The sequence below is a fragment of the Procambarus clarkii genome, chromosome 21, assembly GCF_040958095.1.
Source record: "Procambarus clarkii isolate CNS0578487 chromosome 21, FALCON_Pclarkii_2.0, whole genome shotgun sequence".
In the NCBI taxonomy this organism is placed as follows: domain Eukaryota; kingdom Metazoa; phylum Arthropoda; class Malacostraca; order Decapoda; family Cambaridae; genus Procambarus; species Procambarus clarkii.
This window is the reverse complement of record NC_091170.1, coordinates 35,235,597-35,254,933: the sequence shown is the minus strand read 5'-3', so window position 1 is coordinate 35,254,933 and position 19,337 is coordinate 35,235,597. Positions and strand designations below refer to the sequence as shown.

General features: G+C 40.2%; 1 protein-coding gene across 3 annotated transcripts in view; it reads right to left on the bottom strand.

The window, feature by feature from the left end:
• Positions 1 to 19,337, bottom strand: part of Oseg6 (intraflagellar transport protein Oseg6) — a 69,505-nt gene that overhangs the window by 32,775 nt on the left and 17,393 nt on the right. For all 3 annotated transcript variants that reach the window (XM_069328305.1, XM_045746278.2, XM_069328306.1), the window contains exons 5-15: positions 18,585 to 18,795; positions 17,029 to 17,141; positions 15,474 to 15,647; positions 13,472 to 13,599; positions 12,791 to 12,903; positions 11,229 to 11,450; positions 7,849 to 7,971; positions 6,326 to 6,475; positions 5,150 to 5,297; positions 4,135 to 4,208; positions 2,013 to 2,143 (exon numbers count right to left, since the gene is read on the bottom strand). In XM_069328305.1, coding sequence (XP_069184406.1) covers positions 2,013 to 2,143; positions 4,135 to 4,208; positions 5,150 to 5,297; positions 6,326 to 6,475; positions 7,849 to 7,971; positions 11,229 to 11,450; positions 12,791 to 12,903; positions 13,472 to 13,599; positions 15,474 to 15,647; positions 17,029 to 17,141; positions 18,585 to 18,795 — 1,587 coding nt within the window. The remainder of the gene's footprint in view (positions 1 to 2,012; positions 2,144 to 4,134; positions 4,209 to 5,149; positions 5,298 to 6,325; positions 6,476 to 7,848; positions 7,972 to 11,228; positions 11,451 to 12,790; positions 12,904 to 13,471; positions 13,600 to 15,473; positions 15,648 to 17,028; positions 17,142 to 18,584; positions 18,796 to 19,337) is intronic.

Sequence of the window (19,337 nt, the reverse complement as noted above, 5' to 3'; positions counted from 1 at the left end):
TCAACCAGGCTGTTGGACGTGGCTGCTCGCAGCCTGACGTACGAGTCACAGCCTGGTTGATCAGGTATCCTTTGGAGGCTTCCTAGAAAACTTTTTAACTCCTGCCTGTCTTTGTCTGTTATTCTAATCTTCTGTTCTTTTTCAGGAAAGCCTTCTCTCAGAGGGTCACTGTAAGCAAGTACAGGGAGCTACTGATACAGTCAACCTAGAAATCAAGCAATGAATGCTAGGAAATGCCTCATTCTGGGCCTTTCTTCAGTAGCTTCCCATTCTCGCTTTTTTCTCCTTTTCCTGTGAGATTTGGGGTTTTCATATTGCTGGCTTGCGAGTGAGGAAGGCGGTGAATAAACATAGCTTACCTGAGCTACCATCTAGTAGCAGCTGGGTGAGCAGGGGTAAGGAGGGGATCACCTTTTGCCAACAATTGCTTACTTTGTTTTCCTTATTTTATTTAAAGTAGAGTTGTTTTGCCTCACCTGGACCATCTGAACAGTTTTCTTGCATGTTTAAGTCAGCCTCTGCTCCTTATGCCCCACTTCACCTCATTGAGCACACCAGAATCTAGTTCTGCATAATCCTCAGAAGCCTGATATTAAGTGCAAGGCTCTGCAGGTCATGTCTAAGTTCATGGAAGCAACTATGGGACCATCAAGAAAGGGATATTTTATTACATTCAAGCTTGATTGAGGCCAAGCATCGAAAACAATAGGTGAATTTTGGAGTTACATGGGATGGGAACTGTTTAACTTGTATTAACATGGAGACTACTCGTACACCTTCTGTTTAACAACATTCTCAGCAGTAACTCTGGCTACCACATATCATATATTCTTGTGCTTTTAACCTTTCTGGTTTGCTGTATATTTATGCACACTTGCACCTTCCAAGCAGTCTAGACTTCATTATGTGCTAAAATTGTGGTTGGAAAGTGATCACTAAATATTAATGTTAAAATATGGTTGTTTTAATAAATAAATAGTGGACTTTTGGAGGTGTCTTGAATCTAACTAAAATTTTTTTTTTTTGGGGGGGGGGATCTTTTCCAATTGGCCTACTTAGGTATTTTGATCAATTGGAAAATATTGCAGTTGTTGCCTTCTCAGGGTCTGGAGTGCCAAGCTGGCCCTCCCTTTCTCTACCCTGACTGACCCTGTTGTGATGAGCATCCAAGCTCCAGCTGGTGGTAGGGTGGTTTTAAGCTTTCAGCTGTGTGGTGTTCCTGTTAAGCCAAGGCTGACTGAGAACACTTTCTATTTCCCATAAGTATTCTTTTGCTGTTGCAATGACTATGTGGTAAATGCCCCATTTGGCCTGAAGCAAACCGTTTTCTTTTTTGTGGTATTTGGTTCCAGAGCACCCTCATCTTTTAGCTCAGGATGTTCCTGGTAGCAGTGGAATTAATAGTACTACAGGTTCATGAATCTCTTGTTTCTGACACAGTGGAGTCTAACCTATTGACTCAAAGCCTTATTTATAGGTGTAATATTCATCTGATTTACCCGAGGGACACTACTCAAGTGGCCTCGACGAGGACAGGAAACCGGCGGCTTTGCCTTTATGATTTTTTCCAGGTAGATTTTAAAACTTAACAGTTTTGGCATTTACAGCTTCAGCAAGTAGGCAGTTCCATGGGTTTATAACAATGTATCTCATACAGAGGCAATGAAATACTCTGTCTTCCATAGATGCCCAGCAATTACTACGTATCAGTGATTTAGGGTCTCATGATGTCTGTTGTATGCAGAGTTAATTTAGGTGTTAGAAGAGAACAGCAGTTGGGAGTGTATTTACATCTAAGTGTTTTTTGTAACTAACAGTTTTTATCATTCATTCCATTCTCAGCATAGTGTTTTAATTGTATACACTGTTTAGTTTCAGGTTCTAAAATGCTTTTAATCAAATTAACAGGACAAGTGTTAACAGGAAAGTACATTAGGGCAAACTATTAAAAAAGTAATGCCTGGCTGCACACTACTTGTCACCACATACAAAAACTGTTCAGTATCGCTTACCTTCTGAGAGCTATACATTTTTTTAGTGCTAATCTTCGTTGTTCATGTGAGTAGTCGTGAATGTTGGCTTCCATTTCATGGGAGGAAAGAATAAGTGGAGCAGTTTTACCAGAGGCAGTTTGAAGGGTTATCTGCAAAAACACAAAGTATTATTATTATTTCTTCTTACAATTTAAGTTTATATGAAATCAAAAATTCAATTTCTTTTATGCTGTGATATGGTAAATGCTATAGAGATTCTACTATAATTTCTGAGCAGTCTTATTTAATATCTCATAAGGTAAGATCTGTTATTCCCATAAAACAGAATTATGCAGTTAGGCAGGATGACACAGTAATGGCACTTGTGCCAATAGAAACTTTTCAAGTGGTTCTCACAAGGTCATAAATGGGCTAGGGAGCAACATGACAACATTCAGTTATGCACAGAATGACTGACAACAGTTATATCACAAACATAGTACAGATACTCACTAGCTTCACAGAACAGTTGAAAAACTTCATTTCAAGAGAAACTATGGTGAACTTAGCAAGTTTTTTAATGAATATGATTAGAAAGATATGTTGTTAGGCCGGGAAGTACTGTAAATGAAATGTATGCCAAATTTTGAGATACAGTATATGATAAAGAAACAAAAATTTATACTGAAACTGGCTCAACAGAAATTGCAAGACAGCCAGATAAAATAACAAACAGCATTGAATGTAATGAAACACCAATTTCTGGGTGATCCATGGTACTTCCCTGAAGTTATTACCTCCGATAGTGTGCCATACTACAAAGTCCCATCAGTTATGGAGTTTCATGGCTTACCAGGGACCCATAACTAGAACCTGGCTAGAACCACAGAGGTATAGGGAGCAGTGACATTTATATATTAAATTATTTATTTATGTCACCAACAGGCAGCATGGCAGAGGCAGAAGATATGAACATCACCAGGTGGCACGAACAACCATCAAATTTGTATAAAGTGAGAGCAGGCTCAAAAGAGATATCCATAGTATAATTGAGCATGTGGGGCTTTTCTAGGGACTGCAGGGTGAATGAGCCCTGCAGGAAGCCCAGGCACTTTGAATGCTACACCAGTAACCCCTGAATGAAACAGGCAACCATGGCTACTCGAAGCCAACAGAAAAGCCAAGGAGGCAACAAGGGGATGATTCAACCACACATAGCCCTAGGACAAGCCTAATAAGGCAAAAAAGAAGAACTCCCAACCCTAAAAAGGGCAGTGACAAATTAAAACAACAAATTCTCAAAACACCCAAGACCAAACTGCGGAGAACGAGCAACCAGGAAGAAATGTCGGTGCACCTATGTGTTAGCTGAGTAACTGGACATGCAAACCTAAGTGCACCCACCAAGCAAAAACACTCCTAACCTGAGGGAAGACAGACAGTCAAAGACCACCAGCTTACTTGAAGGGTGAGGACCACCCTAAGTGAGGAGACCCCCTATGGAAAGTGTGTCCCAAACACCCCAGGGAAGATAACACTGACTGTGCAAAGATAGCACTTAAGGAGCAGCACACAGGGAAGAGAACCCTAAGCACATGTAGCTCCAAGCACACTACACTGCTGGCTCATGCTACACAAACATGTATAAGAACAGCCTCAAAAGCAAAACACCACTTGAAAACCAGGAGACTGTAGCCAGAGTGTCTAGGACAGCGACCAGGCACCATCAGCAAAATCTGAGGATGGAGTTAGCTGAATGATCTGGTCCGCCTCTCTACTTCCCCCTAACGAGGGAGGAAGGTGTGGCAAACTAGCTCGCGCTAGTTTCACAAAATTTGTTATTTTTGTTGTTAGGGGAGTTCTTTTGGCATTTTTTGAGGCTGCAGTCTCGTTCAAACCATGCAAGTTTTGCTGACTTTATAGAGGGCTTCCCCGATGGTGGCAGACATGATTCAGTTTCAATGTAAGATGTTCATATTGCCACCACTCCCTGCTCCTCTGAGGAGGCCAGGTTCTGGCTCATGGTTCGCAGTAGGCTAATAAGAACTCTGCGACAGATGACACCTAGTAGTATTACATTGAATCAGTGATAATAGCTTCAGGGAGACTCAAGGGGCTTCCCTCAGAAAAAAAAAAAAGATTGGCAGACAGTCCTCCTTACCTCTCCATTATAAAGAAGGAGTGGTACCTGGCTGGGTGGAATCTTTGTAGTGCCGATAAGTTCAACATGGTGACCTGTGACAGAAAAAGTATTAGCAAACTGAACATGCATTCATTGTCATTCAAGAATTTCAAGAGTCTTGAAGCAACACTATGAAATATATGCTGTTAAACTGTAATGTTCTCTTTCTAAGCTGGCTCACTCAGTGGTACCTGAGCTTATGGCACTGATACTCAAGGGCCAAATCTCCAATGGCTTTATCCCAACCAGGAACCAATATCGTTCCAAATTCCGTCTGAGGACAAGGAGAAGATGACAAGGACAAAGATCAACAAACCACTCAGTTCAACTGTCATTAGAACTCAGTTAAAAAATACACAGCAGCTCTCCAAGGATGTTTTGGAGAAAGTTTTAGTCTCTCCACTATCGACTTGATAATGGTCCAGGACGGACCGAAACATCGTCATTTCTTCAATTTCTAATGTGTGGTTTGGTCAACACTCTCCAAGAAATGTTTGGAAATCCCCAAACTACTTAACAAAACTCTAAACAGCCAAACATAACAACCAAACACCTATCTACCCAACTTCCCTAAATACCACCAGGTGGGACTACTGTTTATCTACATATAAGGTAAGTTGGCTAACTTTCCTTTTGGATTTGTCTATGGATTTGGGGGACATGCTTTATACATTTCACAGGCATGTGTGCTAGTCAACTTAAGCCTCTTCTACTGCCTTATCCAATTCAACTTTTATTTCTGGGTTACTTTCCCTGATGCTGTCAGCTAAGGCCATCAACATCCTAAGTTTAACTACTACTCAGAGAGTTTCGATTTCCTAGAATGGCAGACTCTTCTTCGGTCAACCCTGTCTTGGGTAATGCTATGAGAACTGGGTTAACGAGTTAATGAAGAAGAAGCACACAGCTGTGAATATAGAAACCCAGATATTGTATTCCCCGCTCCTCAAGTGGTGAGGAGAATTAAGATACATGTACATATAACTCAGCTCACCTTTAATATGCTCCTGATGAAAAATGTAGGTGTAGAGTTGTTTCTCATCAAACAGCGCAAACACATGTCGATCACTTGGAGAATTCTCCCAAAGACAGCCTTTGCACGAGCCTGGGAACTCGGGAATCTCCAAGACATCATCATTCACCTTAGAGTAAGAACATTTTATGTACTGTACTACCAATCATCAGTGCCACAGAGTACATAGCAGGAACTCTCCAAATTATTATTTTCTACATCACCAGTTTAAGGACGCTTCCGTTTATGTGAATATTTTAACAGTAAGAGTCAAGGGTCCCAGGGTTCGTTCTCGACTCACAATCAAGAATTCAGAGTTCGAATCCTGGGTGGGGACAGAAATGGTTGAGCACATTTTTTAATCACCTAATGGGGGCCCCCTGTCCACCTAGTAGTAAATAGGTACCCAGGAGTTAGTCAGCTTGTTGTGGGGTCAGTAACTCGACCTGGGAAAAGGGAAAAGACCTCGGTATAAGCCTAATGTGTATGAATAGACTCTGGCTGCCTGTCCCCAACACAATGAATTATGATTATTTTTATTTGGAAAGTTCATTTGGCAGTTTCGATATCTGGTCTTTTTGAACCCAGCCGTGGTCTGTATTAGTTCTCTAAGTTTCTGGATGTTTTCCCATTTGGGTGGAAGAGTGTCATCTGCTCTCTGCACCTCCATGAGAAAGCTAAGGTTCTGGCTCTGGACCCAGTAGGCCAAACAGAACTCCACTGCTGATGTAACCCATTAGTTGGGAACCATCTTAGTGAAATAGCTTCAATAAGCCACAAGGGGCTCTGCCCAGAAAACACTGACTACCAAATCTCTTGGTCTTATTTCACTAAAGTTTTTATGCAAACCACATTTATCAGTGGTTATTTTCTATAAATAATTTTGTTCAAAAGTTTACCCAATAACATAATAAACTTTAAAGCTAATGACAAGTAAACCTCAAATACAAACTTTTTTGGATTTGGGAGGCAATAAAATCATTTTAATTAATTAACCAACAGTGTAGGAATATATATGATAACTATAAATAATAATTTGACCAAACCTATACTGTAATACATCTCCTTTCTAATTAGTCGAAGTTTTCTCCATTAATTAGAAGGGAGCTGCATTATAGTATCAAAGTAGTCCACACTCACACTCAATTCTACACTCACCGGATTGTATACATAACCTTCGCCTTTAGAATCAACAAATACCAGACGGCGACCAGATGGCTCAGCATAGATATTGTTGACACCATTTGTATGCCGATAATCACTCACTGTCTGCCAGTCTTCGATAAAGAAGAAATACAACCCACCAGTCTGTAATATTTATTCACCAGTTGAGAAGTTTGAAAGATTAAAATATAATACAGTAATTTTATGAAACACATGTTATCCTAATGAGATAAACATTTGTTATGCTTAGAGCTAACTTGACTAGGTTAGGTTCATGGTTCTGCTTCCCAGTGGGAAGAGTCAAATCAGTGGGTCCCAGGCTGTGTCCTCAGAGAACAACAAGGTTTATCCCCTAGAGGATGAAATCTTCTTAGTGTCCCCTCATATCCTTTCTCCAAAAGAAGAGTATCACAAGCCATGCTTAACTACCCCACTAGTCATAGAAGTATACAATCCTTGCTACCATGGAAACCAGCCCTTTGTTCAATATGAACTTGGTCAATAACACTACTTTACACACTCGGTAGCATCACACAAAACTAGTACCATCATTCCTGCACATTTTAAAGTCAAGTTCAACTGCATTACAGATTATCTATAAGAAACCCTCATGGTTTCCGAAGGCAAAAGTCAACTATCCATTCCCTTCAAACAAATTGCTTCCACTTAGCTTTACCCAAGGTGGCTTCTAATGCATCGCTAACACACACAATGTTTTCTCAAATTCATTCACCATGTTTGCTTATATTCTTGATTTTCCTCGGGTCATCTAAGTACTTTCAACATCAAATGCATAATATCCTAAACCCAGAATGGAAGACACAAATTAAGTGAAATTGACATACAGGAAACCTCTTCTTATGTCTAAGTATTGTATACACTAAAGTGGTCCAACACAAATTTCCACTTTACTGACATGCTTGGAAATAATTTTTGCTTATGTTTTAATGTTCTAGATACTGTAATGTGTGTTTAAATCCAACCTTACTCAATTTGCCAGGTATTACCTTGCATTGGGTCAGCATTTGTTACACGAGACACTTCTCTTGTGCCTTGCTAGCCTATCTTTATACAAGACAGTGTAAGTAGCTAGTGCCCCTTATACTCATGGAATTTATTTGTCTTTTAAGAGTTATTGGCTGGGTTGCTAGGGGGCTACACATCAGATTTGGCACTCACTCACTCACACTCACTCTCTCTCCTCTCTCTTTCTCTCTCCCCCTCTCTTGAGGAGTGGGTATTGGGAGCCCTGAGCAGTATGGCACCAAAGCGATGGAAGGAGGTGCAGATACACAACACTTGCATTCATGCCCGTTTGACATTTGGATGCCTGGTTGTCCTGATCGCAAAAGAAAAGTTTGTGTGGACTAATAGCCATTTTCTATACGTTGGAGGCATGATCAATTAGGAAATAACATTTACTCCCTAGGAACAAAATACAAAAGTTGTTACAGTGTTATGAGCAAGGCTACACTAAGATTTTCAACGAGTAAGCATAACAGAATGTGTCTACATACATCAGTAGAGTATATGAGGAAGTCTGCAGTGACGGCATGGTCTGTGATGTTCATGTCTGCTTGGTCTGGACTAGGGAACAGTCTTGACTCTCTCTCTTCATCCTCTCCTGTCTCCCCCTCTAACTGTAATATAAAGACTATACTGTTCAGTAGAATATTTATTTTACAAAATAAATCCCTAGCCATTTATTAATGATGTACAGCAATTTTAAACTAGAGTGTTAGGGGCCCTCAGGTAAATTCAGGTAAAATTTAGGTAGAACACTATATTGTACAAATTTTAAAAACTACAGTTAATAACACAAATTCCTTCACAGTCTGAACAGTTCATGAAGAATTTTCTATATCACATGAGCTAAAGGCATATTTGTTAACTATATGAGTGTAAAAACATTGATGAATAATAAAATATCTCAGTCTGGTAGAGCCTCAGCGGCTCCCTGTAGCTATCTTGTTGAGATTTCTCCATACTACAAGTTGCATCAGTCATTAGAGCTCTGTTTGGCCTACTGGAGACCAGAGCCAGAACCTGGACCCCTCACAGAAGGGCAGAGAGCAAATGACATTCCACCATTTCACTGGAAAAGCATCAAGAAAGTCACTGATACTTTATAGACAACTGCTGAATTAACAAGACTTGAAGTCTCAAAATTGCCAAACCTCTCGCCATCCACTTCTGGAGCAGGTAAAAACCACACCATCAAGTTAACAAACCTGGGAGGCAGGGAGGGAGACAGTGAACCACTGGCTCATCCAGAAAGAGGCTTTTCATTATATTAAATGCTGGATTTCTGGGGAAGCCCCTTGGTAGCTCCCTGTAGCTAAATAACCACAGAAAAACTAAGGAACTTACCAGGGAGAAGGAGGAAAAGTGGCAGGTATTAATTTGAAGGAGAGACCATCAGCTGGGAAACATCCCAGGGCAACACAGGACCGACAAGGACCGGTGACGCTGACAAAATAATTAGCTGCCATGACCCTGTTTGACCGCCAAAACCCCCAAGCTCGTATATCCATCCCAAGACATGTTAGAAAATAACACCATGAGAGAAGCATATTTGCAAACATAATGGGGTTAGACTGCAGGGCTAGTTAGACCTGAAAAGACTGCGAACAACCCGAGATACATGAACCATGGAACTGGGGACCAAGGAGAGAGGATAACCTACAAAGAGTCCACTGAAGTGGAGTAGGTGGCACACAGGTATTGAAGAACGGCCACAAGCAAACACAATAAATGATGCACTCCAGGCTAAATCAATCAAGAATCAATAACCAATGACCTTTCCGGAAGCCCGCTGACTTGTTCCTTACCAGAAAAGAAGATGGCTACACACAAAGAAACCTCCAGGGCCAAAGCAGAGCCCCCCACCTCCAGATAAGAGCATGAAGCTCACCAACCCAAAAACTAGAGGAAAGAGCCAGCAAAAAAAAAAAAAAAAAAAAAAAAAAAAAAAAAAAAAAAAAAAAAAAAAAAAAAAAAAAAAAAAAAAAAAAAAAAAAAAAAAAACATTAGCTAATGAAATGCCAATTTCTGGATGAGTCATGATGGGTCTCTGAATCTATCTTCCTGTGATTGGTTCATTCTTAAAGGTCACATCAGTCATGGCTAGTTCTGTTTGGCCTACCAGAGACCAAAGCCAAAAACTAGCCCCCCCACCCTCAGAGGAGCAGAGGGCAGGTGACAATCCACCACCTCCCCAGATATGAGCCTCCAGAAAGTCAGTGCAGCTTTACAGACAACAGAAGGGTTCAGACAAAATGAAGCCTCAAAAAACCTCCAAACAGCTACTGCAAACAAGTCTCACAGAACAAGGGATTAACTACAATAAGCTCAAACCATGTTGGAACCAATTACCACCACCATGCAGCCTAACCCTGTCTCCTAGTCGGCTTCCCAAGTAAATTCTGCCCCTGAAGAACAAGCCCATGAGAAATCGATGAACCTGGAGGGAGGGAGTGGGAGGGAGGGAGTGGGAGGCAGGGAGTCACAAGGGCATTCTCCAGAAATTGGCATTTCATTACATTTAACATTGAGTTTCTATTCTGAAGCTAATCCACCAACAGAGAACACGGATCATACCAGAAGGAGCCGAGGTAGCAAGCAATTACGACAAAGAGAAACCAGGCAGGCAACACGGCCCAGGAACACTAACCAAATACAGTACTGGACTGCCAACACCTTATTAGAATGCCAAAACCCCTGAACCCAAAGATAAATTCAGTATGAGCCATGAGGAGGATTCTGACTCACTCATTTGGTGCTCCTACGCTAACATCCTAGACCACCATGCCATGACATGACCAAAAGCAATGCAACCAGGAATTTCATTGAACCCTCTAGGATTCTTGAGGCTTACAATTGAAGCCCAATCAGGATTTTAAATCTACTGATTTTCTCATTGATACATCACATTAATGTGATTTCATTGTGTATATGTCCCTGAGCCCAAATATCGACTCAGGACATATTAAAGAAGACGGCAACCAAAGCCATGTACATGTGAACATCATGGACCCAAGGGTGGACCACAGCCTGGCTAGACTTGATGACTGCTGACAACCTGGGAAATGCGAGCCTTGGAACAGAGAACCAGGGAAATTGGATCAGCAAATAATGAGAAGAGCCGCCACAGGGACACAACAAATAATGCACCCACAGCTAAACCACCCAAGCATCAATTACCAAAGGACACCTTCAGAAGCCTACTGATTCATTCTTCACTAGACAAGAAAGAGATGGCTGCAAATGAACAAATCCCCTGCCAGAGCAAAAAGAACAAAACCTTTGCTTCCAGAAAAGAGCCTGAAGCTCCTCAACCCAACAGCCAGAGGAGAGAACTAACAGGAAAACTGCCTAAAGAAAAACATCACGAGCATACACCAAGGCATGGAAAAGAAAGCCAAAACACAGTCAAGGGACGAGGACAGCTCAGGAAGTGCATGAGCAGGTTGGAGGTGGAACAACACACAAGGCAACTTGCAGAATGATGCCACAGAGGTGCGAACACTGAACATGAAGAACAGCGACTCCGCCAAAGCAGAGCGATAAGAGGTGACAGTATTCAGCATAAGATGCTGATTGAGAAATAACCAAGACAATTATTAAAGAACAGAATGAACCAAAAATGAAGACGAATGAATGAAGACAAAAATGAATAGGTGATGAGATGCGACAAAGAGAAAAATAGTGGCAGAAAGAGTGCCAAGCTATCTCACTCACACAAGTAATCAAGGAAAAGGAAGTACAACACTCACACAAGTAATTAGGGAGAGGCAGTACAATATTCACACAAGTAATCAGGGAGAGGAAGTACAACACTCACAAAAGTAAACAAAAGAAAGCACACAATACCCCAAAACAGAACCTGCTTACTTACCAAATGAAACTGTATCTTGCCCTCATACAAGACTGAAGCATAGTCAGCATTCACTCTAACAGATGTGATGGTCCCTAAATACTCGCGATCTCTAAGCAGCATTGCAGAATCCTCTCCAAGGGTGTATATCCAAGCCCGATTGTTCATCCCCACCACCAGATGAAATGGACCCACACCCAAGAAATTTGGCTCAACATCCACACTTACAGTCAATGGATGCTCCTGTTAAAATAATTTACATATATTAGCATTGCACTATTTCCCAGTTTCATGGGATGTAGAGGAACCAGCCTGCAGAAAAAAATATGGCATGTAAAATATTAAAAGAAGGTTAAAGATATTAAATAATATAACATTAAATATAGTACTTATTCATATATTATACTGTACTTTAGAGGGCATCTGGGTGTACCCAGGTGTCTCCCCCCCCCCCACTTTCTTGACTTTCTTTTCCCATCTCTCTTATCTCCCCCAATGACCAAGTTCTTCACTATTAGTCTCCTATATGCTTTTTTCTAATCCATAAATGACATGCACACCTTATATACTATCTCGTGTGCCTTCCCTATAAACGATTTCAATGTAAATATCTGATATACACATCCTCTATCATTTTGTACCCATATTGTTCAAAACTGATTAATTTCTCAGTAATTTCCTGAACTCTGAATATTTTGCCTGCTACACATGTAATTCTTACATTCGCTCCATTATTTTATATACAAAAGTATAATTACTGTGCTGTTCTTTTTCAATCATCCAATACATTATCACAATTCCATTGCCTCCTGGTAAATGGTAAATTCAAAACAATCATTCCATTGTTTCTCTGTATAATTTAGTAATTTCTACATATATAGTACCTCATCAACACCAACAATGTTCCCACATTTCAGTTTTTTCACTTATATACTCACCTTTCTATAACCATATCAGCCATCATGCACTCCTGCATTTTCCTCCCACCAATGCATCCAATCACATTCACAATAGCACCACTTTCATCAATTCTGCCCATTAAAGTCTCAAATTATTATCTCAATCTGTTTTTAATCTCATCTTCAAGTATTTTTCTCCCATGAACATCTTTAATATTCCCTCTTTACCTGTCCACCAGTCTCCATTCAACACTTTCTTACCTCTCTCCAAGAGTGTTTCCAATTTCTAGCTCCCCCAAGAGCTTACTGCACAGGTACTCCACGGCCACCTTCACTTTACCAGGGACCTGCTTTTGCTTTCTGGGGTCTGGGCATGTTTGGGCCCCAGATCCAAGACTATTTTGAACTTCAGTGAAAAGTAATTTTGGAAAGTGGGTCACCAACTTAAGCCCCTCATCTTTATAAAGCAGGTGATGAGATTGAACTACATAATGGTAAGTGGTGGGGTTACCACATCTTCTAAATAAAAATCTAATGCTTCTGAAAAATATAGTTTATATTATCATCCAAAACATATTAGATTTCAACTCCCAAATTATTCACTCAACAATATTCATAACATACAGTACTTAATTTATATGAATGCTGTAACTGAAGTACAGTAGAATTAAAAAACTAACACACCTTTTCTATAATATTAGTTACTGTCACTTCTAGTAGCGATGTAAGGTAGGCAACTCTTGAGCCATGAGCACCTCCCAGGATGGGCAGTTTGGTCAGGTACACGTGAATGTTTCCTGAAAATGTAGGACATGTTCAGAGCATAAACATTATGCTGCACAAATAAATGTTTAGAAGAAATGATACTAAATGAAGAGGATAAACCTGAGCTTTGCCACTGAAATCGATTTAAATTTAATTAAATAGTCAGACATGCAATATTTACTCAACTTCAAATATGCTAAAACTACCGTGCACAAGTTCTAAGCAAAATAATCTGAACAATGTACCTAACTGTAACTTTTATACTGTGTTCCCAGAAACAGTGACATGGAAGATATCAAGTAGATGACCAAATAAGTGCTGAAGTGTGAGCATTGCTAAAAGATGAACTGTCAATGAGGGAAGGAGAAGCCATTTTATTTAACAATAGTAATGCTTCCATAGGTAACTTAGGATAACTTAGGATAACTGATCTTTTGAGTTCATTCTGAAGTAGATAAACTTTTCTTCCTTATACAATATTGATGAAAGTATACAAAAACTAGATATTTATGTCTAACAAACATATTTCTGAGCCGAGAAGTGGATATGGAAAATATCTATTTAATAAAATGTTGCAGGAGAAGAAATAGTAAAACATGCCTGAGGGTGTGGCCACAGCGAGCAACTGGCCATCATCTGACCATTCCAACCACTCCAGTCCTCGTTCGTCATCCAGAGTTATAATAGCATATGTCTCCTTCAAGTCTGAGAGTTCATGTATCTTGATGCTATTAGAAAAAAATAATTGTTGTGCTTCACTCTACACATGCATATCTTTTAATCATATGCTAATCTATACTGCCGTTTCTTTAAATTATGCAATATTGATACAAATATTATGCCCTAAAATATAACCAATAAAATACAATATAATACAGGGATGTTATGAATTCAAAATTAAATCTACAGTTCATCTTATCAATCCTATACCAATAAATTAATTGACAGATATATATTGACAGATACATAGCTTGGAGGGAGACGAAGGAGTCAAAGGGCATGCCTAACAATGGCCAACTTGTGAACCATACTGTGTGCCTGACATAGAGGAGACGACCAATGGCCCTGAGCTGCTTGGGGAGCATTAGTCTCAAATCCCTGGCCCAGATCAGAGGTGTCTCTAAACAGGTCAAGCACAAGAGGAAAGAAGGCACCACCGAACCAAACCCCAAGAAGCCCATAGAGGAAAATGGCAAGAAAAAAGCCCCACAGGGTATACAGAGTCCAAACCAATGATGGGAAAAAGGGCAGCACCAGAGAAACCAATACAGCACCCAAAGCCAAACCCTGTGCAGCAGTAAAACCACACAGGCAAAGATAGACTCCTGCACAATTGCGGGAGCTGCTAATTAGAAATCTGGGCAAATACCACTAGACGAATATAAGAAGCCAAGCAGAAGAGACACACTGTGAGCAAAGACGGGAATGCTGAAAAAGAATGTCAGATAAGGCCCAGCCAGATCTGAACTTGCAATGGGACTTTCTAGTTGACAAGAAATTTGAATCTCGCCAACAGGGAAAAAACCTGACCCCTCCCTGGTTTGCAGACAGGCAGGCTGGTTGAAATAATTTTCTTGTTTTCTTTTGTCTTCTTATTTCTCTGTCCCTCTTCCCCTTAGTCTGGGATCTCTGAGATGGTGTTTCTGTTGGCCTTTTACTTCTGGCTGTAGGATTGTGGGAGCTTCTGGCTTTCTGTTAGTTGTGGAGGGATTTGTTTAGTCCCGAGATATTTCTTTGTCTGCAGCCATCACCCTCCTTTTAGCTCTGGATGTGGCAGCAGGGTTCTGAGGGGTCTGTTGGCTTTTATTTGTGGTTTGTCAGGTTGGGGTTATGGCTCTATGGATTACTTGATACTCCTCCCTATTTCCCATGGTAAACCCTGTTTTACTTTGCGCTTTGTTATGAAATAGCTCAAGAAACCACCAAAGAAGGCCCTCCCAGAAATCCAGCATTGAATTTATATAATGCCTCTTTCTGGTCAGGTTCCCTTAGTGGCTCCCTGTTCACAACCTTACCTCCAGGGATCTATTTTGGATGGCACAAGTCTGAAATGGGCAGCTGGCTGGAGCCCTCAGTTGCTGGGGCTGCCATCTGGTGGTGAGAACTACAGTGGAAGCTGGCTAACGAGTGTGTGTACATAGTTCTCCAGGGTTGCTAATGTTTTTCCATACATTTGTTTAGTTTGGGGTGCTTTACCTTCCTGGCTATTTTTCTTCTCGGCTTGCATTGATCTAATATCCCCAGACTCCCTTGTCTCTATTGAGTTGACCAAATTCTGATCTTGGTCTGTGTTAGCTCATAATCTGATTGAGCGTGGTGTGTTACCTGGGTTTGGATAACTCCATATGGGCACCTTGAAGACATGTTGACACAACCCACAGAGACTAAATTCCAGGTTTCAAGAATTTTTCTTTATCGATTCTGTTACTATTTTGTACAGGGTGTAAGACTTGGGAGCTACTGAGGAGGGTCCTTACCAGAAAAGGGTAGGATATGAATGCAGACTCTTACTCTATTTAACATTTTTAAGTATGAACTAACAATCCATCTGGTACATGACATTAAAAGAAAATTAAACAAACGTGAATATGGCTCTACTCACACATTGTCTCCACAAGATGCTGCTTTGCTGAGAGTGGTGGATATGGCAATATCATTGAGAACATCTCTGTGATTTTTAGCTTGAAATAATTCTTGTCCTATCTCCTTCATATGAGTGGAGATAACTACAAAGTAACCAGCAGAGAAGCCTAACAAGATATAGCCATCACCATACCTGAAATGTACAAATGTAATTATACAATATATACAGAATATTATATACACACACTTAGGTAACTACAAGCACTAGGGCCTAAGAGGCATACCTGGGTCAGTCTGTCTCCCATCTGTCCAGCTATTTATTCACCTATATATCCTTCAATCTATCAATCTTTCTATCTATCCATCAATCCTTCTATCCATCAATCATTCTATCTATCCATCAATCTACCTCTATCCATCCATCTATTCACCTATTTACCTTGCCATTGTTAATGTAATTTTCACTCTCCTCCCTGGCAAGTCTCATGTTTTCCTTTGACTTTGCTGTTAGTAAATTTTAATGTGCCACCATTCCACTCTTCCAGAAAATCAGCATTGAACATAATAAAATGCCTCTTTTTTTTTTTTTTTTTTTGTAGGACCTCATTGGTTCCCTATTCCCACCACCAACTACCAGGTGCATCTGTTTGTAATCGTTCAGCTCCAAAATGAAGTTATGATGACATGAAAGCCAGGAGCTCCTAGTGTTGCTGCCACCTGTTGATACCCAGCCATAACTAGGTGGGGTCCACCCTAGATTCTGTGGGAATTTATTTGAAATTATTTGACTGCTTCTTTCAAGATGCTTTCTGTGTAAGGGTGATCTTGAGGTTATCTTGAGATGATCGCAACAATCCTCAGCATCCTGTGCCACATAAAGGGGGCCAGGTTCTGGCTCTGGTCCCTGTAAGCCATACAGGATGCCTAGGGCTGATGCAACTCATTTGTGGAGCTACTCAGCGAGCTAGCTTCAGGAAGTGAATGAGGCCCTATCAGAAAGAGGCGTTTTGTGACTTTCAACACAGCATTTTATGTATACAAATATTATGCCTTCAAATATATCTCTTATTGAATGGGATTTTACAATTCGGTGCAAATATATATAATTTACCTATAACTAAATTTCATATTTATTTTAATAACCTGTAACAATTTTAACAAATTGCATGAAATCTTTTACAATATATATTCATTACTTTCTGCTGGTCTACATTCTAAAATACAAAAATCTGATGTTAACAAATCAAAGCATATTCATACATAATTTTTATTGACATTATTTAGGGGTGAAACAACATACAGAGTAAGCAAACGAATGCACACGTATTGACATTAATTTTCCTACCTGCCAGGCAAATTCTTTTCTTATTTTATTAATGTTGCTTAAAATGTTTGATATATAACAACCTAATATATGGATCAGTTACAGCCTAGATAAAAAGACTTCAAAATGTAATACAGCCCAACCTGATTTGTCCAAAATTGTTACCCCCTAGAGAGCCAAGTAGGTTGGGGAGTGACCCACACCAGCTCTTCCTTAATTCTAAATGTAAAAGTACACATTCAAAGCTCACCACTTATAGGAGACAATGTTGCCATATCGGCTCTGAAAAGCCAGCTCAATGGGATTTTCAGGATCATTAAGATTGTATAGGAAGAGAGTTTTCTTGGCAACAACAAGGCTCACCTGAAAAATTGCAAGCATATGATTTTTTCATATACATCTTTCATATACATCTTTTCATATACAGGACAATATTGATACAATATTTTAAGTTTCAGAATAATTAGAATCTAAATGTGTCATAATTACTGAACAGAAGCAATACTAAACCAGCAGGCTGCATATACAGGTGTACTTTATTAATACAGTAATATTAAAGAGGGTGCATAATTGAAATTTATATTTCTTAAATTGTAATAGCTTCAATTAGGCATAATGTTCCTGCTGAATATTTTTTGTAGCAGCTAACAGAATCACTGCAAATTATATCATAGGTGCGATAACTTACATTATACAAATCAACCGTTTTTTTTTAAATTTACACCATAAAATAATCCAACTTTCACTTCCACATGAGAGAGTTTTATGATTAAGGCATCACAATATATATATAAAATTTTGCCGTTTCTGATTACTGGTAAATATAGTTAATAAATCACTGATGCTCATCAAAGTACAGTACTACTTTAACTGAACAATCAAAAGATGTATTTATATTCCCCTATGCCAACAATCATCAAAACTCAAACTACTGAATTGAAAATATCCTTGAAAGTTCAAACCACTAATACTAACACCATCAAAAACCAGCATTAAACGTGATGAAATTGCAATTTCTGGGTGAGCCTTGGTGGCTGCCTGAAGCTATACACTGAGATGGTTACCATCTACTGAGTCACATCATCCATAGACCTCTAGAGGCCTGTGTGGAACAGAACAAGACCCCAGTTCCCCCCCCCCCCCATCATACAGGCATAAGAAGCGGTGACATTTATACTCCTAGATTTGTGTGAGAGACTGAAGCCTCAAAAATGGCTGAAAGAACTCCCCCGACTATGTAAACAAATGATAAAATTTGCTCAGAACTAGAGCGAGCTCATTTGCCCCATCTCCCACACTCATTTGGAAAGAGTGGGGGTAGGTAGCTTACTGCCTGCTGGTGCCTCAGCTTCCAGTCTGAGCTCCTGATTTTCTATCCTGCACCCAACACTCAGGATAGAAAAGCAAAGTCCAAGGGAGAGGCTTCAAAGGAATGTGAGGCTGGCAGAAAGGAAGACACAGTATTCTCAGCAGGATCTGCCAGCCCAACTGCCTCAGATTCAAAAGGAGTAACTCCCAGAGTTGACCAAGCCACATCCCGAGACAAACTCTGCCCCAACCTTGAAACCCTCAGATGCTTCCAGGCTGGAAGTGGAGTGGGTGGAAGGATCAGGAAGGGTTAGTCCCGCTCACAATAGTTTCAAGATATTCAATCATTTATTTACATATTTTGGAGAGTTCATTTGGCAGTTCAAGGTTTTAGCCTCTTTGAACCCAACAGGAGTCTATATTTATTCGATTTCTGCATTTTCCATGTACAGTACAGTAACTGATAAATGTAAATCGCTAAATTACAAGATTACCAACCGTATTTTCAGCCATAGCTCTCTCATCCTGCTTCATTTCTGAAAACTGTATATCAGAAGGTTCACCCCGCAGAGGCGTGGTACGAAGTGTATCCCCTTCACTGCTGCTGATGGTAAGAATTTTGTCTTCTCCTCCTAGGGCTAAGAGATTCCCAGAGGACCAACAGCCACTCTGAATTTTTCGGCTATGTTTGCCCACTACAGGAATGCGTCTGAAATCAAAAATTACTTTTACTTCTAGTAAATTATTTTCCCCCACACACAATATATGACAAAGAGTACTGGGAAGACGGGATGGCTCTCCATTCCCCCACACAAAGAGAAAGAAGCTGAGCAGACAGCGGCACGGAGACAGTTGTGATGTAATGCTCGTTTGTTTTTCGTTTGGGGACGTTCACCAACAGTTCGGCTTTCATTAGCAATATTTTAACCAGATAGGGCTTGTTTTGGGGCGCCTACCTTTCTGGGTAAATGACCTGGTTGATGGCAGACATAGAATGCTTCCAACCACACTGGGGTTTCCTATAGGCCATTGCTCCTCTTGCCTCTCTGAGGAGGCCAGGTTCTGGCTCGTGATCCCCGGTAGGCCTAAGAACTCCATTCGCCTTGACTGATGCCAGGGTATAATATAGTCATATCAGCTCCGATAGCTCCAGGGAACTGAATGGGCTCCCCACCCCAAGAAATACATCTAATGTATACAAAGAAAGAGCCGATATAACTAATCCTAAATGGTAAGATTTTGCTAATCAAC